Below are 19,614 nucleotides of genomic sequence, written 5' to 3'. Positions count from 1 at the left end.
AGAGCTGCCAGAGAGAGACAAGGGCACAGCAGGTCAGCAGCTGGGCTGACACCCCGCAGCAACAGGGTCACCCCTCACGTCACTCAGGCTGCCATGACGAGGGCAGTTTGCATTTTGAGATGCTGGAGCATCACCTGCCTCCCCCACGTGCAGCCCAGCACAGAGCCTGTGGTTTGTCCTCTGCCCAAACTACTCAGGAAAGCACTGGCTGGCCAGGTAGGATGGTGCAGGGCTCCCTCCCCGGCCGGACTTGCCCCGCTCTTGCCTCCACCGCTTGGTGCATGCTGCTACATAAGGCGATGGCTTGGCCACGGGCTCCCAGAGCCACCGAGCTCCCCGGGTAATTCGGGCAGGTGTTTCCCTACCACGGCTGCTCGGCCATCGCAGCCCTGCAGCACGCTAGGGATGGGGAACCAGTGCTCCAGGCTGGGCAGAGCCATGGATGGAGGGAGGGTTTGCTGGGGTAAGGGCTGCTCAGGGTCTTGCAAGTCTCAGTGTAATGCTCCAGCTGAGATTTCCAGTGCCGTGCTAGGCGCGGAGCCCTGCGGTAAGTCCCTGGTGAATAAGGCAAAGCACAGCCCGAGGACTCGGTGACATTTGCAGTCTGTCTGGCAGACCCAGGTCCTCTGGCAGAAGCAGACAGACACCCCCACCCCCGGGCGAAGGGCTCCCCTCAACATGCCGAATGTGACCCTGCAGCGGCCGGGCACGCTCTCCCTGCCTGACCTTGAGGTGTCTCAGGAACAGCAGGGAAAACCTCTGCCCCCCCAGCACAGGCGGGGGGCTCGGCTCCGCACAGAGCGACCTTTGTGCTCCATGGCAGCGCTTGCACCCGGCGGCTGCAGTGGTCACACTCCCAGCATGGGGACACGGCTGCTGAAGGGGTCGGCATGGGGGGGCTGCCCCGGCAGTGCAATCAGCTGGAGCTTGGCTCTGCAAAGCCACCCCCAGTAGCTGCAGCACTAGGAGCGGTGGGCGCAGGCACCGACCCCCTGGCCTGGAGCACAGCTGCCGTCCAGTGCTCGCTGTGAGACGGCAGCAGTAAATCTGGGCTCGTTGCTGGAGACCCCAAGGAGAGCATCTGCAGCTTGTTTTCAACATGAACTATTGTAAAAAAAGGGCACTGTGCCTATAAATCCATCACAGGGAAGCTTCCTGGAAACCCGGTTCGGCTTCTGTTCCTCTAACTCCTCATGCACAGAGCCCCGGCTGCTGCCAGTGCGGAGGCAGGGCAAACCTGAGGGGCTTTACACATCACATCTCTGCAAGCCCACCTGGCCAGGTCCCCCCAGTGTCACCTTCTCAGTGCCCAGCAGCAGGGATGGGAGCTCCCACCCTTTGGGCACCAAACCCCGCTGCAACAAGCTCCCTCAGCCATCTGGAAACCTCTGCCAGGGCCATCTTCTGAGCCAGGCTGTGCCCTGCCTCCTTTAGCATCAAACAGTTAAAACAGGCTTTAAAGCCTTCTTGAAAATCACAGTCCATCAGCAAAGAGACTGGTAACTATTTTAAAGTCAAATATTGGCTGCTGAGCATACCAGAGGATGCTTCCTACCCCTGCAGATTAAACCCAAAGGAATTAATCAATAAGAGCCTAATTTAAGAAGCTTTTATGCAACTGTGCAGCTCTTGCTTGTTCTCTGTACCACTCACCTGCTCCAGCACCGCAGGAGCTCTTGTAAGCTTCTGATCAGGATACGGCCCTGGGGAGAGCTGGAGACCACTTCATCTCTAGCTGGAGGTACCACGCCAAGCCAGTCCCCTCCCTGCAGTGAGTCCCTTCCCCTGCCCGCCCAGGCACTGCCAGGGATGCTGCGGGGAGGGCAGGGACTGCGGGGCTGGAGCTGTGTTTCGGGGATGTGGGAGCAGGTGAGCACCTTCTGCTGCTGCCCCTCCCAGGGGGTTAACCCTCCTCTCCAGTTTACATTCCTGTGTGATGGGAAATGTGATCCAGCTGTCCCAGCTCATGGGGACCCAAGGAGAGCCATGGCTGCAGCCACCACTGGAGCTGTGGGATCCAGGGGCAGCCAGGGCTCAGCCCTTGTGGGCTGGGAGACACCAGGTCCCTGCTGCAGGAAAGGCGGTGGGGCCAGAGGTGTTGCTGAAACTCCCTGGTTACCAAACTCTGATGTAATTAAACAAGAACATGCGTGGGGTTTGGGTCTGGCTGGCCCACCATCTCAAGTCATCAAAACTGGTGGCTGAAAGGACTTCTAACCAAGGGAGTCAATCTCAGGAAATAACAGGTAATGATAAGAACACCGTTACTTAAATTATGCAGAAAGAAGTCTCTAAGTGAAAAAGTTCTGGCTGTGAGAGGAGACAAGCTGGTAGGGACTTGCAATCACTAATTTGCAGTAGAAGCGAGAAACCTGTAACCAATCCTGTGTGTGAATGAAATGTCATGTACGATGCAAGTACTCTATGTAATGTGTACCCGCGAGTACGTCGGTGTGCGTGTGAGGAGGAAAGATCCCCCGTGTACCCAGCACTGCAATAAACCCATGTCGGCTTTCTAAACTATCATTTGGTTTGGAGGGGTTTCCTGGTTATGATTTTCAGTAGCAGAGGGACCCCTCTCCTGGGGATCTCCCCTCCCCTCGGCTGCAGACAAGCGCCGCAGCCCTGCCCGGTGGCTCTTGGGCTGCTAGGTCTGAGCAGGTGTCCAAGGGCATGAAGAAGGTGATGGGGAAGATGGGCAGTTGGAGAGGATGGGGTTGCTCAGGGCAGGTGAGCAAGACAGGAGGGGTTTTGAAAGCAGGTGGTGAAAGAAATAGGCTGGGAAAGAACTGACACAATCACGAGGGGCTCCTTTAGCTTAGCGCTCTTCAGTGAGCAGAGGCAGGGTGGAGAGACCCCTGGAAGAGTGCCTTTGGCCCCATCCATGACCCTCAGGTGTCTGTGGATATTTCCAGCACCTGGGACCCCAAAGGGGTGTTTCCACCCCGCAGGGTCCTGCACGGGGCTAGGCTGCAGCTGAGGAAACCACAGAGCTGCTGCAGGAACAGTGGGAGCGTGTGACCCCGGAGGTGTGTGGTGCAGGGGGCTTGGGCTCGGCTCAGGGTGGCCATGCTGGGGCAGGACAGGAGTGCTCTGACCGCGACTGGGGAAGGTGCTCAGGGCGGAACGTGCGTTAGTCCAGTGAGAACCCTGGCTCCACTTTGGGAGCGATGCTCCTCCAGGGAGGGATGAAGAAATTTGGCTGTCTGAGAAGCAGAGAAAGGGCAAGAGGTGCCCAGTGGTTCCGGACGGGAAGGCAAGAGGAGCCATTTGCAATCTGGAGGGGGTTAGAGAGTTTAGGGTCTGTTTGTGGTTTGCTTTGCCTTCCTCCTCCTCCTGTTTCCAGCGTGTGGGAGGCATCTTCGTCCGGCCTCACCAGCAGCATCAGGCTCATGTGGGTTTGGCAAAGCGAGCGGGCACAGCTCTCTGCCCTGGTCTATAAATACAGCGGCTTCTCTGGGGCTGTCTAGACAGGAAGCAGACTGCAAACTGGGAGAAAACTCCCCGTGTTAAAGGGGACCGGCAGCCTGTGCTGGGAGCCCAGGGAAAATTGACTACTGAAATGCTCAGATGTGCCTAGGAAGCTGCTCTGAAAGGGGCTGCTGCCAGGCTGGGTGCCAGGCTGCCTGGATGTGGCAAGGTCCTGGCCCTAGATCAGCCAGGCAGGAGCTGCTGCCTGCATCCCATGCCCTGCTGCCGCTGCAGGCAGTGCAGAGCTCCTCCTGCCCTCTGTGTCCGTGTCTCGTCCCTCAGGGTGCAAAGACTCCCCAAAAAACTTTCCTATTCCTGTGTCTGGCAATGGGGAGTGCCCTGCACCAAGCACCTTGCTTCCAGATCCAGGGGATCCAGGGTCCTGGATGAGGTGGAGGAGGATGAGGAGGCAGCCATGGAGCACATTCACTGGTGTAGCTGCAACCAGCCCCTCATCCTGCTCTGGCCTTCCTCCCTCCCAGCCCAGCTGGCTCCTCTGCCTCCTGTCCCGTACGCTATGCTTTGCAAAACAGCACTCATGAGGACAGCTCAAGGGAGTGGATCCACTGGATCCCTCACTCCTCAGAGCCTGGGAAACAACTCGAGGACCCAACTACTTGGTCCTTCCTTCCTTCCAGGCTCTGAACCTGTTAGAGTTTACTTTGCATTGCTTTCATTTTATAACCTCGCAGGGGAAAGTCCTCATCCTGGTTGTTTTGTTCCTGGATGTGGCTTTTTTCACTATAAATATCCAAGCATTGCTTGAAAGAAAAAAAACAGCTCTAGGTAGTGGGGGAAAAATCATAGCCCATGGGTAATGACACATAATTACAGCCTTTCTCCTGATGAAAGGAGCTGCCATTGGGCTCCTAAATGACAGTGTGCAGAAAACACTATTATCAGATTATTCAAGTGGCAAAATCTTTGCAGCAACAAGAAGGCAAAATGCATTGGGCCCTGGGGAGGAAGAGCAGCCAGCACCATCGTCAGCCCTAGCCCGCATGGGGGTGCAGGAGCTGGGGAGGCAAATCCCGCAGCCAAATGGATCTCTGTGGCTGTCCCTGAAAGTTTGCACTGATCCTGCCAGCTCAAGGGACCTGTCCCCGTGTCCCCAGTTCCCAGCAAGGAGAGGGGCTGCAGCAGCGCCCGTGGGCCAGCACCTGGGCTGGGCTCTGCGGGTGCCACGGGAGGGGCACGATAAGGGAGCATGTCCTCGAGGGCCGGAGGAAGATCTGCCCAAGTGACTTGTCTTTTGCTCTTTACCTCTATCACTACAGATGCTGTAAATTACAGGCATTTGTTATCTGGAGCTTCTTCCTCCTGCTAAGGCAAGATAACAGCCAGAGGAGGTTGCTGTTATTGCTCTGATCAACTTCAGCACCTCCATCTACCCCTGGAGATCTTTTGGGCCTGATCCAAAGATAGCAGGAGACTTTCTCAGGGTGGAGAGCCAAGGGGACAGGCAGTGCCCTGTCCCTGCCCCGGCTCTTGAGAGAGTGGCTGTCCTGGGCAGCCCTCAGGATACCAGGATCTCACGTCACCAGGACAGCTTAGCAGCCCGTTCCCTTTTCCCCCTCACAGGGAGAGAACCCGGGGTTGAGCCACCCCGTCTCCAAGCCTCAGAGCGTGCCTGGGTGTGTGAGTGTTTCCCTGGAGCCTGAGCAGCCTCGGGACCAGTGCAGATAATGGGAAGTGGTGGATGTCCCCTGGGGCAGCTTATTAAACATCAGAGCCCTGCAAGAGAGCCTGGCTGGAACAGTGTGACATTCATACAGCAGCTCAGCTTCAGTGCAAGAAGGGCAATGTCAAGCAAACATAATTAATTTCCCTCTGCAAATCAATTGGGGGCCAGAAGTCAAGCCCGCCTGGTACAGGAGATACACTGCAGTGAATAATCGTCCTCGCAGATGGGTGATCCATGTCGTGCTTACGAAGGCATGGTGCTCACCTCCGAGCAAACTGAATAGCCTCCCCCTTGGGCTGAAGGCAGACAAGGCTGCAGGTCCCCTGTGATGGACTGTGCCGCAGTGAGTTACTGCCGGAGCTGCCCAGGGCGCTTCCCCGGTGATGAGACCAGGCTGCACGCACCGAACCCAGCAGGTTTCTCTCGGGCAATGGGCTCCTCAGATGGATGGTTTGGTCTTTCATCTGGTGGCTCTGGCAGAAGAACAGCATGGGGAAGGCTGCAGCTTTGTGCCAGGAGCGCCCAAGGGGATACAGGACCCTGAGCATCCCTCATCCACACCTCCCCTCTCCCCCTGCTCCAGGCAGCCCTGGGGGAGCCCTGAGTGGCAGTGGGACCCTGTCCTGAAGGGCCACCAGACTGGGGATGTGCCTAACTGCTTGCCTGGCTGCAAACACTGCTGTTCAACTGTCTGCCCCAATTGTTGTCTGCAGACAATAAAATATCATGTGATGTCTTAATGAGCTTCTTGGTATTTGACAATTGCAGGGTAGCAGAGCTTGCTGCCCTGGCCGGAGGGGCTGGACCCTTCCCAGCTCCCAGCACCGGTTTCTGGGTGCGCAGTGGCTCTGGAGCAGCTCGATGCGGGGGACAGGAGGAGCTGCCCTGCCCCGAGTGGAGGGGAGGCTCTGTGGTGGACCCGGCTGGCCAGGACTCTCAGCCCTGTCTGTCCTGGCTCTTCCCTGTGAGGGCATGTGGTGGGCAGGGGCAGAAAGCTCTTATCAGCTGTCCTTTAAAATGAGATACCGCACCAACGTCAGGGAAGTGGCAAAAAAATCCTGGGCCTGTGCCCTTTGAAGGCAAGGCAGGATGGCTTTGGTGTTTTGCTCTCCCTGGCTAAGCTTGTGAGATCTCCTACATGCCACGTCAGTTGGCAGAGCCCAGTGTGACTGTGGGTGCTCTAAGCACCTCTGGTGCTGGAGCTGGTCACCTCCTCCCCGAGGGAGATGGTGCTTGGGCAGGTCAGCAGGCAGGGGCTTCTGAAGGATGAGTTTCCCTTCACCGCCATTGGAAGGGCAGCCAAGTAGCAGAGGACAAGGGGATATTAGTGCTGTTGAGATCCAACCAAGGAAGGAAAAAGCCGGTTTGGGTCAATGCTGATAGCCCAGGTACCACTGAGCAAGGAGGGTGCTGGGGAGCCAGCCTGCAGAAGGCTTTACCCTGGCACAGCGGCATCGCAGAGCTGCGGCTCCGGGGCACGTGTGGTGTGGGCTGGCTGGGGATGCGTGCGGCTGAGTGATGCTGCCAGGGGCGCCGACCGAGCCTCACTGGGCAGCTGAAGTCCAGCTGAGTGCCAGCAGCACCCATAGCTGCAGCCAGAGCCACTAATGATGTTTTATGGAGTTGGGGCAGAGAGGTGGGAGTGGGGGCTTCCTGTAAAAGGCAGCACTGCTTCCAAATCATGCCTGGGAGCTGATGCTTGATCCCTGGTGTTGCTCATTTTCATGTGTCACGTTTCCCTGGGAAAGATAGTGTTTTGAGAGCTCCCTGCAGGGTCCCGCTGGCCAGTGGCAGGGTGGCCTGGCTGGCCACTGGCTCTTGAGAGGGGCTCGACTTCTCTCTGAGGTGGCATGGGCAAACCACATCCATGCATCCCAGCTGGTGAGCTGCTGGCCTTGTGGCAGCGTGCTGAGTCGCTCTCCGTGACTCAGATGTTCCAGCTGATGGGAAGCAGTTTGCCAAGGTCAGACAACGCACCTGGAAGTCTCTGCAGATCTCTGAGCAAAACCTGCTGCCCAGCTGGGAGGGGAGAGCAGGGCAAAGGCAGTGGCTGTGCCTTGGGGATGAGGAAGGAGCGCGGCACAGGCACAGCCTGCCCTCGGTGCTGGGGGGACAGACATGGGTGTCCTACCTGAGCCCCAGGGCCAGGCTGCATCCCATGGCACAGCCGTGAACGTGCGCACACACTTGTGCACACCCGGCACTCACCACGGCGGGGCTGGTGTGCGTCCCGCGGGGAGCAGCGCCCGCGCACATGTGTGCTCTGCCTTTCTCACACAGGCTCGAAGCCACAAGCCAGCCAGCTGCCTGCAAGGAGCCCCGCACCCTGATGTGCTCCGGCCTTTTCAGGGAGAGATGGAGCTGACAAAGTCTTTGTCAGTCAGATCTGTCAGGGAAAGCTCTTTGTTCTTCAGCATTTGCTCTTGCCTCCCCCTCTCCAAACCTAAACTAGATGCATCTGCTTTTGTTTTCTAAATGCAGAATTAGGGACTGAAAAGAGCCCCTTTGTAGTGGGGAGGAGGGGAGAGCTGCAGACCTTTAACTGGGAATGCAAGGTCAGGGGGGAGCTGCTCTATTGTGCTGGGACTCTCCTCCTCCAGCTCAGCCCTTTCTGTGCCCCCTCTTCACACTCTGGTTCCCACTAGAACCACTCTGGATGCAGGGAAACCTGCCTGGGCAGGCGGGGGAGGACAGGCTGCTCCCCCAGCCCCGCTCCAGTGGCTGTGCCAGTGCCCATCTGCATCACCGCCGCGGCTCCCGTGCCCAGCTGCAAGGATGGTGTGGATTTGCCCTGTGGTGGGTTTTGCCACTTCTCAGTGTGGCAGCCAGGAGCTGGTGTGCAAAGGGGGGTGGCAGAGACAAGGCTGGTGAGCGGAGGTGGGCAGCCTGGCAGTGCTGAGCCTGTAGGGTCTATACGTGTGCACGTGTAGGGGATGTACCTGCTTCTCTTTCTCTGGCTTTTTTCTGCATCAGGGCAGCTCTGCAGTATGCCCCCCTCTTCCCAGCCACCTCCCCAGCGCTCTCCCAAGGAGGTGGATGACCCAATGCAGATGCCAGCCCGGGGCATGACCACACATGGAGGCATGGTCTGGACCACGGCTGCACACCAGGGAACATCTCCCCATGGTGCCTGTGCCAGCCTGCCATCAGCCTTACTGCCTCCTCTCTTTCAGCAGCAGCTGGTTCACTCTTCCAGGCAGAAAGGATTACGTTTTAATTAAGAACCTGCAGCTCCCACAACAGGAGCAATACCCATCAGCAGTGCTGGAAGGGAGCTCAGCCCGGGGAACTGCAGGGCTCTTTGGAGGAGGCAGTGGTGTGACCAGAGAGCAGCGGTGGGACAGCCCTGTCAGGCTTGGGCAGGCACCCAGGTACCTTTTCCTTGCCAGCCTGATGGCATGGCCTCCTCCGGCTTCCTCGCCCTGGCCCAGACACAGCATTCCCATGGGAGCGAGCTGCCCCAGCCCTGCTGCCCACAGGGTTTGAGGTGGGATTTACCAAGCCAGCACAAAGCTCAGAGTGCTCCAGTTTCCATGGTGGTACCCAGCAGCACGGAAGCTGAACCTGAGCGGTTGATGCTGCTCCCCACCGGCTGGTGCTCACGGGCTGTGGCAGGGATTTGCCTGACACACCGTATGTTCTTCAGCTGTTGTGGTAACTGAGACCTACTTTAAGTTTATCTTAATCCTGTTCTTGATTAACTGCAGTTAAACTGAAACAAGCCCAGGTTAATGTGAAATTAGCATCTGCGTTACCTCAACATTGCATCACCGATGAAAACGTGTGTGCATAAGAACCCAGCACATCACCCCCCCAGGTCCAGGAGAAAGGCCACAGGCTGGCCGGGGCTGGTGCTGTCTGACGCTGCCGCGGCACAGTCCCCCAGCCCCCTGCCCATCCCTGCAAGTACAACCAGGCAGTGAGCTCCAGCTCAGTCTGTGGGGCCCTGTTGCTCCTCAGTCTCAGCCACGGCCCTTGGCAGTAACCCCACCGGCTCTGGGGGAGCGTTTGTCCCCCCGTCCGTCCTGGGGAACCTGCCCATGCTCTGCTTATGTTACCAGATGGTGACAGCTCATGGTCACTCCTGCACTGAGCCCTGATGTGATGCTGAGGTCAGGGATGCAGCCAAATTCTCAAATGTCCCAGGAGCAGGGGATGGTTCCCCCCATTTTCAGACAACACCTTTACTTATAAAGGCCCAAGGACTTGTGTCCTGTTGATGCAGCCAAGCAGAAAACTGTCCCCAAGGAACAGCAGCTGCAGAGGTGCAAGCCCGTCCCCTTTCCATCGCGAGGTGCTATGCTGCAATCCCATAGGGTCCATTTTGGGGCCAACATTACCAAGCCTGGGACAGAAACCCAGGGGAGGCACAGCCGCTCTGGAGGAGAGCAGGGCCAGGAGCTGCTGTGCAGGGCAGCTCCCCCCAGCTTGTGTGGGTGCCCAGCAGCCTTGCCAGCCCACAGCGGCCTGGCTCTCGGCTGCTGGGTGAGGAGGGGAGAGGAAAGCAGGCCTGGGGACGAGCGGCTGCCTAGGATGCCCTAAAGGTGCATGGGGTGAGGCGTGCTTGCAGGGGGCTGGGGTCAGCTCTGCTGCCCTGCTGTCATCGAAACATTCCCCATGTTTGGCTTGCTGGGAGAACGGCATCCCAGCAGGTGTGTTACCTTCCCCCCTTCTCCCTGTCCACACATCTGTTGTCCTGGAAAGAAAATATCCATTGGGTCTTGGCATGGCAAGCTGAACAGTTGCCTGAACCAGCAAGAGGCTGCTCCTGGAGACGGATGCCCAGCATTTGGTTCAAATATAGCTCTGGTGATTGACAGGGCTAATTCAGCCTGTCCTCTTCCCTGTTATAACTTAATCACTTGCACATTGCCTCGCGCAGGTCTTTCACTGCCAGCCGGAGATGTCTTCATCCTGGGATGCCCTGACTTAGAGTCTGACTTGGGGCTGCTCCCGTACTTGTGCTTCCTGACGGAGGCTGAACCGCCCTCTACCATCCCTGTTACCCTGCGCCAGCCCAGTTTTGGGGGAGCTCGTCTGAGCTGCATGAACTGGGGCTCCGTGGGGTGGGCTGCCATGCTGGAGGGTGTGGAACGCAGGCTGGGTTCACTGGTGTGGCAATATCCCACCTTGCCCTCCAGCCTGGCACCCCAGCATGGTCCCAGCTGAGACTGAGCAGAGGGTGCCCGTGCTGCCCATGCACGTAGAGAGTTTTTGGGGTGCCCCATGTTAGAGCTGCCATGCTCCTGCTCCAAACCTCGGTGGAAGGTTGCCCGATGTGCACAGCTGAGCAGGGCAGGGACCGCAGCGGCAGTGGGTCCTGGACGGCTCCTGGGAAGGATTTGGGTCTGGCAGTCCTCTCGAAACCTGCGCACAGCGAGCGGGTGCCCCGGAGCCTCGCTCTGCAGGTGGGCCGGGCGAGGGGCTGCCCGCAGAGGGCAAACGGTGGGGTGCAGGAGAGCCCCTCGCCCCCGACTGCCCGCCGGGCCCGGGGCTCCGCCGGTGCGACCGAGAGCGCGGAGGCGAGCGGCACAGCCGGACAGACCCCCGCAAAACCTGGCGGGGACCCCCGGGACCCTGCTGCCGGGAGCCCAGAGCGGGGGCTCCGGGGGGCGGCCCGGCCCGGCGGCGACTACAAGCCCCATCAGGCCGCTGAGGAGGAGGAGGGTGGGAGGAAGGCGGGGGCGGAGCCGGGGGCAGGCGGCGGGGCGGTGCGGGAGCGGCTCAGTCCGGCGGCGGCGGGCGCACGGAGGGGACGCGGCGGCGCGGGCAGCGGCAGCGGCGGCCGTCGGGGCGGCCGCGCCTCCGGGAGCGCCTCCCGCCGCCACCTCGGGGCCGGCCCCGCCATGGGGCGGCCGCTGTGAGCGCGGCGGCGGCCGGGCTGCGCTCCCGCCCCGGCCGGGGCTCCCTCCATTGTTCCCGGGAGCGGCGGGCACCGTGCCGCGCCGCCGTCCGCGGGGCTCCGGTGAGTACCGCCGCCGGGGCTGCCCGGCACCGCGGCGTATCGCTTTGTGCTCCGGGGGCGCGACCCGGGGCCGCCCCTGGCCCGCGAGGGTCCGCCGCGGGCGGACACCCCTGCCCCCCCCCCCGCCCCGGGCGCGCCGGTGGCCCGTGGCGGGGCGGCTGGCAAGCACCGGGGCGGGGGAGTCCGGTTTGCGGGAGCTGGGGGGAGGGGGTCGCGGACACCGGGGAGGTCCGGCTTGCGTGTGTCGGGGGCCCCGGTTTGCAGCCCCCGCGACTGGAGGGGCTCGGTTTGCAGCCCCCGCGGAGGGGTCCGGGCGGCAGTTTTGAAACGCGGCGGGTCCGAGCCCCTCGCTGGGGCCGAGCCGGGGCTGGGAGGCTCCCGGGGCGGGCGGGGGCCCCAGAGCCCTCCTGGCGGCGGGGGTCCCCGGCCCGGGGCTGGCGGCTCTTTGCCGAGTTGCTGCCCGGTCCCTTATTCCCGAAAAGTTCCGAAGAGGAGCCTCGCGCCTTCCAGAACAAGATGGAAGGGGAGCTGGGTTTGGTTTTGTTTGAGGTCGGGGGTCCCGGGGCGGTGCGGCGGTCCCCAGCACGTAACGCGGTCCTCGGGTTTCTGTTTCCCTTTGTGTTTGCCAGCCGCAGCGGGGAGGAGGGGGCTCCCCGGGCTGCCTTTGCCCAAACTCTTCGGGGGTCTCTGGGAATCGCCCTCGCCTGTGCGTGGCGAGCGCGCGGGGAGTGCGGCGGCGCAGCGATGCTCGGGGACCTGCCGGGGCGTACGGCCCTGGGCACCGGCTGGCTTTCGGCTGGTGCTGCTGGTTGCCCGGTTTGTGTTTTTTTGGTTGGGCTGTTGAGGCCGTGAGCCGCCCTCGCAGCCAGCTGGCCTTGCGTGAGGCGCGTTCGGGCTACACCGTGGAGCAACGAAGCCGCCTGGCGATTCCCTTCTCGACCCGGGTTGTGGAGTTACTGCCCCGTGCCGCGGGTGTCACGGCTGGCCGGGGCAGCTTCCTCCCCGTCAATGTTTAAACCTCAGCGGTGCAGTTCGCCCAACTGCTTGCGTTAATAAAACAGATGGGCTTGGAGGCAGCTGCTCTGCCAGGGTCCCAGCCAGAGCGAAACGGGGATTTGTGTTCAGGCGGAGGCGGTGATGTGCTCTGGCTGGACATCTCCGGGTGCTGACCAGCTGGGTGCCGGTGGGGGTGCGGGGGGGCAGCTGCCCTGCCCAGCCCCGGGGATGCTGTGGGAGCGTGGAGCCCGCGGACCCCTGCTCTGGCTAGCAGCCATTTTCCCCACACAGGAGCACTTCCTCCCTTAATCTCTGTGGTGGCTGGCATGCACTGTTGCCTTTTCGTTGTGTTGCTCGGAGAGGATTAAAATAAATAGTCCCAGCCCTGGTGGGGTGAAGGCAGGAGCGACGCCGTTGCAAAAGCAGCCTGCGTGCACATCCATCGGCTCAGGGCTTGGCTGTGCGCGAGGTGCCTGCCCCGGCTGTGCTGGGAAGGGGCCCACATTGCTTTCGAGTGTGAACTGGAGCTCCCCGCTTACTGATCTGCCTAAAACCGTGAACTGAACTAGGAGCTGTATTGCTCCCAGCCCCAGATGGTTTCCCCCTGATGCCCTGGCCCCCCAAGGCTGCTAGGAGGGGCTGCTTGACTGGCCCACATCCCAGTATGAACTGGATCTCCTGGTCTCTTCCCACTACAGACTGGATCCCCTTGGCCCCCTGCCAGTACAAACTGGCAGCTGTAGCCCAGAGCCCCCGAGTCTGAGGTCAGCAGGGAGTGGGCTGGTGTTTGATTAGTGCTAGGCAGTTCTTGGTGTTCCTTATGGGTCCCTTCCAACTCGAGATCTGTGATGCTGGGGCTGGGTCGCAGATGCTTGTCCCATCCCGGTAATTCAGCTTTCTCCCTGGTTTGGGAGCTTCTGCTTATGGGCACAAAGGCAAATGCAAGCAAATCTGTGCCAGAATGTTTGCTGGGGAAGTGTGTGTCCTTCCCCTCCCAGCAGCTTCCCTTGGAGGAGCTGAACATAGTGAAAACCCCATCCAGCATCCTCCCAGGCTGGATAACAGGTCTCTGCCTCTTCCAAGGCATGGTAGACTGGTTGTATCCCAGTCTCCCTGTCCTCCACCAGTCCCGTCCTAGAGCAGGCAGTGGTACCAGCCTAGTGGAGACTTTTGGGTACCAACAGATGCTCTGTAGATCTGAAAATCAAGCCCTTTGGTAGGGATCCCTGAATTTGAGGACGCTTCTGAAATGGAACTGGTTTTACAGAGCTCTGTGGGTGAGGGTGGTCCTTTCCCCATCCTTCCTGCCCCATGTGCCAGGCTCCCCTGCTGCTAGATGCCCGCAGCATGCAGCGAGCTCAGTGCTGGAGATACCCTTGGTAGCTGTAAGGCCTTAGGGCAGGCTGCAGCGCACATAGCCGGGAAGGGTTAATGCAGTATGTATGCTGCACAGTTGGATATTTATTTTTCCAAGCATGCATCTGCTTTAAGCATTATAGTTTTGCCCTATAGTTACATTTGCAGTTGTGTTTGCTTTTTATTTCGGCAAATACTCTGTTCCTGACCTGAGCTGCAGGCTGGGGCAAGGAGCTGGGCAAGGGAAAGGCTTTTCTCCCTGCCGCCCAAAGTTTTTGCCTTTGGCGTGCCCTTCTTTCCCAAGGGCATCTGGAAGGCTGCTTGTGTTGAGCCTCAAAGAAAAATTGAGTCTCCTTTTTTTTTATTTTGGAGGGCATCTGTGCCAGGCAAGGTCTCTCTCTGGCAGTCACCACCTCTCCACCCTGAGGGATGTGTGGCCCTGGGCTGGGTACAGCCCCCCACTGCTGGCTCCTGAAGCCTTCCCGACCTGGCAGCCGAGCTCAGACTCTTCTCCCTGTTGAATTTGGCCTTGCCCCATTGTTTTTCTGCCTGCTGCATTAACAGGCTGGTCGCTGGCGCCGAGGCACCCTGGCGCTCGCCTGCCTCTGGGTTGCTCTGATGTGGTGGATGCCACAGGGGCCAGCTCTGCTCCAGCGGGGAGGCAGAGGCCAAGCTGCCCCGGTCCAGAGCCTCCCAGACCCCTGAGCCAGCCGGCGGCAGCTACCTTCTATCACCGCCGGCAGCCCCGGCACACGGACCCCGGATCGGAGCAGGGGCTCTCCACACGGGAAGCCACAGGCTGTGTGCCTGGGCTCTGACCCTTGCTGCCTCAGCTGGGCAGCCTGCTCCGGCACTGGTTCCTGCTTTTGGCACCTTGGATGCATTCCTGGGGATGAGCCACGGGACGGGAAGGGGCTTCCCCACTACACTCAGCCCAGAAACGCTCTGCCTGAGTGTGGAAGGTCTTGTGCTGAGTCCCTGGGACAGCTCAGCTGGGTGACTCACTGGTGCAGGAGCAGCGAAAATGCAGCCCTCGGGGTCCCCGAGCAAAATGGGGGAGACAGGTTGCACAAGGCTGTTTCGGCATGCAAAGGTCGTGTGGGAGCATCATCCCCGATGTAAGGGCTTGCAGGGAGCCTGTGCCCCTGCGAGGGTGCACAGGTGGGTGCAGGGGTGTCCGTCACCACTCCAAAATAGCTGCGTGGGTGTAATGGCCAGTTGTAATTGCAGTCTCAGAGACAGGTCTCTGAGGGGCAGTTAGCCCTGGCTCCTCTCTTGCTGCTTCCATTTTTAGTTGTTTGAATCCACCCCAGAGCAGTAAATTGCAGTGTGCTGGGGAGCGGGGACCGTGCCCAGCAGCAGCCAGAGACCCACCCTGCTCAGACTGCTGTCCTCCCCAGCAAACGGTTTCCTGTTGGGATTTATATAAAAGCTGTATAAACACAGAGAAGAGCCATGCTGTTGTTTGCACAGGTAGGAGCGCTCTCCCCACTTCCTCACCTCTTTGCAGAGCAGGTACAGAGGAGCCCTGGGGGGGGCAGGGGCCGTGGGGATCCCCGTTCCCCTGCAAAGGAGGGAAGGGTCTGTGCTGCCCCTTCCCTTCAGCATCCTCTCCTCTCTGAATACCGGGATTTCCTCCGGTGCTGCTGGGACTGGCTGGGGGAGCAGGCAGGATGCTGGGTTTGACCCCCGTGTGCAGGATGCGTCCCCGTCCTGCACCTGTCTGCCTTCTACAAAGCCATGGCTGCTGCTGCCTCCCTTTCTGCCCTGGGAAGCCGAGCACTGGTCATGCACTCTCTCTGGATCTTGGCAGCCATCCCTCCCTCTCCCTCCCAGGGACTCTCCCAGACTTGGGACAGCTCTTTGCTGCCGAGTGATCCATACGCCATGGAAATATGCTGCTGTCAAGCCCCTGAATCAGCTGGAAGGCGCCTGCTCAGAGGTGTATCTGGAGAAGGGCTTTGCTGTGTGCCGAGCCAGCACTGACTCATTTTTCAGGAACTGCTGCTTCTGGAGGCGCTGTGCTCCCCTCCCTCCATCCCTCCATCCCTCCCTCCCCTCGGCGGGCTGGCTCGGAGGCCCACGCAGACGCTCCGCATTAGGGCATGTTCCGGGGAGCATGTGCTGTCGATAAACAAAACCACTTAGAGACAGAAAATAATTTCCAGAAATACCAAAGACTTTTTTTTTTTTTCTCTCTCCCCCCCCCCCCCCCCCCCGAAGAATTCCACCTCCCCCTTCCAAACCCTGATAAATTGTTAACATTCAATAACTATTTAAAAGCGTGCTGCCTGGCGCCTGGGAGCGCTGGCGCTTGGAGATAACACCGGTGTTTGCTGGGTGCCGCCTTTCCCGGCCCAACTGCTTGTGTCAATATTTTGGATCCCAAATGCTCCAGCACCGACCAGAGCCACAGCAGTCGGGGCAGGGAGGAGGCAGCCGGAGCCCCCAGACCTGCGCCCCGGCTGGGTTTCCTTGGGCTGCGGAGGCTGTTCAGGGGGTCTGAGCTCCCCTGGCAGTGCCCGCTGTTACACGGGGACCCTTTGGGGCTGGCACTGGTGGCTGCTCAGCCCACCCCCGGGGCAAAACCAGCGCTTTGGGCAAGGGGAGCGAAGGGGCTTGCTGGAACGGGAGAGGCGGTGGCCAGAGCTCCGGTGGACCGAGTGCGTGGGGAGGATGAGTAGCAGCTTATTACTCACTACAATTATTACTCACTGTTTTTAAGAACACATACTTTAGGCAGATGCCTTATGGCAAAAGGAAGCTCTTGTTCACACAGCAGGTTGGGAATGGCTTAGCGTGCAGCTTTGGGGAGCACTAGTTGGGTGGGAGAGGGACCCGGTGAGCTCAAGGTGCTCGGCAAGGGCTACAGGGCACAGGGGTCCAGCTGCAGTCTGGGGAGGTGCTCCGGCCTCTGGCTCCCGGAGCCTGGAGGAGGGTTTTGGAGATGGTATCATCCTGCCCACACCCTGGTCCTTGCAATTCTTCCAGAGCATCCACTGCCAGCAGCACCCTGGCTGGACCAGCATGGCCGTGCTTATGTTGTGCAATTAACTGGGCAGGGATCTTGCCGGCGAGCTCTTCGGCAAAGCCCAGTGGGACAATTAACGATGGCCAGTGTCAGGACCTGCATCCCAGGCTTCTGCGGAGCCGCAGATGTGCCGCGGGGGTGGAGCGCAGGGGTTTGCTCGCATCCACGCTGCTGGGAGCAGTTGGCCAGGGGTGTCTGGGCTTGGGCTTTGGCTCCAGTGTCCCCCTTGAAACGTGTTTTGGCAGAGCTCCATGCTCCTAGTGTGGCGGGAAGGAGGGATGAGGGCACATCCCTGGGGCACCCTGAGCTGGAACCAGGCTCCGCTGGGTTTCCCTGTACCAGGACCCGGCTCTGATGCCTCCCCACACAGAACGGTGTCCCTGGCAGGGGAAGGGGCTGGGGACCCGAGGGGGTGGGCGGGCTAGAGAGCCCAGCGTGAGAGCTGGCAGGAACAGAGCGAATTGCAGTATTGGCCGTGGAAGCTGGGGGATTTCTCCCCAAACAGCCACACTGAAACCAGCTGTCAGTGGAAAGAGATCTGCTGCTCCGGAGCGAGGCGCTGGCTAACCCCTTCAGCTCCGGGAAGGCGTTTCCATAAGGGGTGGCTGTGTGCATGCCCTATAGATTCTGTAGGGAGAGGAGGGGAAGGGGGTTTTGCAGCAGGATCTGCTCTGCTTAGGGGTGCACAGTGGCATGGACATCAAGTTTTGGTCTGGATACGTGGGATTTGCCACCGTGAAGCCATGGGTCAGCCACAGTGGAGCAAGGTGCTGGTGGTCCTGGAGCACCTGGGGGTCCTGGGCCAGGTCCTGCACTGCCTGGGGCATTTGGGGCAGAAGATCTGGAAACAAGGGAGAGAGGCAGGAGGGCGTTTGGTGGCAGGTATGCTTGCACAGGGGAGAGGCAGCCTTTCGGAGCCCAACAGAAACATTTCTCCTGTCCCACAGAACTTGTCAAGATTTGGAGATTGTTTATCATCTGAGCAAAGATAAAGAAAGCTAAGAAACTTCTGGGAGTTGCCGCACCATGATGACCTGGCTTGGGCCAAGGGGGAGTTTGTTTCAGAAATTTTGCAGCATTTTGGTCAGTGTGGGAGTTCCTATTTTCAGCACAAACTAGGTGCAGGAAGGGGAGAGCAGAAATCTCCCTTTCTTCAACTGGTGATTGAAAATTTCTCTGACCGTTCTGGGAAATTTTGCTGCATTTGATTCTGCTTCGCCAGCAGTTTTTCTCTCGACACATCAGCGCTTTTATGCAGGAAAACATAACCCTGCCAATCAGAGCTGGGTCGCTTCAGGCTGCGGAGGGGTCCATGGGGACCTGCCACCGTGGGTCCAGGGACATCTCGCCGCCCAGGCTGGATGCTCGAGGAGCATCGCCTGCCATGGCGAGCACATCCAACGCACGGAGCTGGAGGGGGCTGGATGGCGGGGGTGCCTCTTGCCCTGCTCTGACTCTTCTTTCCTCCTTGGCAGCTCGGAGGGGCTGACGGCCCGGCGGAGACCCCCCCCGCGCCCGCCCGGGGCCAGCCCGGGGTCCCCATGGAGTGGGAGTTGCGGAGCCCAGTTGCCAAGCAGTAGCCGCAGCAGTGGGATGTTTACCTGGCGGTGCCTCATCCTTTGGGCTGTGCTGGTCACAGCCACGCTCTCAGCTGCCAGGCCGGCCCCCACCCTGCCCGACCAAGGTAAGACACAAACCACCACACCGGGGAGCGCCCGGCTCCCTTGTCCCCTCACGTTATCTAATGGCGATACAAGACAGCTGGCCTCTCTTGTGGCAGGGGCTGCGGCGGGGGCACGGGCACGTCCCCCAGCAGCAGCACGGGGCTCAGGTCAGCTGCCTGGGAGCTGGCGGTGGGGACGTGGCGCGTGTTGTCTGCTGAGAGCAGTTCGTGTGGGCACAGAAAGTGTGTGCGTGGCTCCGGTGTTGCCTGTGCAAGTTTTAAACTCGAGGGAAATTGCGGCAAACTGTTGGTGTGGAGAAGCCTGGGGGTTGTGTCCCGGGCGGGGGGGTCGTTGTGTGTTGTGGCGCTTGCTTCCATCTGCAGCCTGAGATGGGTGTGAAGCCTTCTCCCACCCCTGCTTGACACTGGGGTGATCCTGGGCTCAGCAGGTGGGGATGGGGATTTGGGTGCAGGGTACCAGTGCAGGTTTTGCCAGCTGGCAGTGCATGGGATGAGTATGCCCCACAGAGACCCCAGGGAAAACCATGGGGCATATGGAAAACCAAACCGGGGAATGCCCATGGTGCTGGGTTTGAAGCCAGGGCTGGCTCAGGTGGTTCCTGCAGCCCTGATCGCTGCACCACTGGGGCTGGAGAGCACGGACCAGGGCATCCCCCTTGCTTTTCATCCCTGCTTTTCCCAAAAAACCTTGCAAGGGCTTGTGGCCTGCAACGGGCAGGCGGGGGGTGTGCTGCTGCAGCCCTGCACAGCTCTGGAGCATGGTGGCACCCTGAGATGCAGTGGATGTTCTGAGTGGGTCACCTGGCCCTGGGGACAGCTGGCCCCGACAGAAAGCACCGCTCTAGCATTTCAAAGCCTTGGCCTTCCCCTCGGTGAGGCAGAGAATAAACAGACCAGGCAGCGCCGCACAGGACTCCTGACTTACTGCCTTTTGGTTTTAATTACCCAAGAATGTCTGGTCTGTGGGGTACTGCTTTTCTTTTTAAGGCTCACTGCTCCCCCTTCTCTCGTGCTCCCACCAAAACTCTGAGAGGCCGATTGCTGGTGCTGCCAGCGTGGGCACGGCACGGTGCCCCGGTGACCAGCCGCACTCCCCATGCTGCGGTCCCGTCACGGCTCAGGATCTGGGGGGCAGCTGGCACCAGCGAGCAAACCATGCTGCAGCTGGGGTCCCCACGCCGACCTCGGTGGGTGACGACAGGGTGATCCGGGCTGGAAGCGTGCCGGGGGGCCGGGGTCGCTGCTTCTGGTCTGAGCCACGAGTGCCCTGGTCACAGGGAGATCCCATGAGATAGCTGGAGCTGCGTGTGGTCCCTGGGGAGCGCAGGCTCCAGAGAGGAGCCTGGGCAGAGCATCGCTCACGGGGACCATCTCCGAGATTTTTCCGTTGGCGTGCTTACTCCCCACTTCTGTAAATAACGCAGTTG

The 19,614-nt window shown here is 60.1% G+C and overlaps 1 protein-coding gene across 3 annotated transcripts in view; it reads left to right on the top strand.

Annotated features, from left to right (window-relative positions):
- Positions 1-10,875: 10,875 nt before the first annotated feature.
- FGFR1 (fibroblast growth factor receptor 1) overlaps positions 10,876-19,614 on the top strand; it is a 29,863-nt gene continuing 21,124 nt past the window's right edge. For 2 of the 3 annotated variants that reach the window (XM_056363027.1, XM_056363026.1), the window contains exons 1-2: positions 10,876-11,120; positions 17,979-18,187. In XM_056363027.1, the coding sequence (XP_056219002.1) occupies positions 18,097-18,187 (91 nt within the window). In that variant the 5' untranslated portion in view covers positions 10,876-11,120; positions 17,979-18,096. The remainder of the gene's footprint in view (positions 11,121-17,978; positions 18,188-19,614) is intronic. The other variant, XM_056363028.1, reaches the window with a different exon arrangement.

This window comes from Falco biarmicus, chromosome 18 (assembly GCF_023638135.1).
Source record: "Falco biarmicus isolate bFalBia1 chromosome 18, bFalBia1.pri, whole genome shotgun sequence".
In the NCBI taxonomy this organism is placed as follows: Eukaryota; Metazoa; Chordata; class Aves; order Falconiformes; family Falconidae; genus Falco; species Falco biarmicus.
Note: the sequence above shows the minus strand (reverse complement) of the source record. Positions and strands in the feature narration are given on the sequence as shown.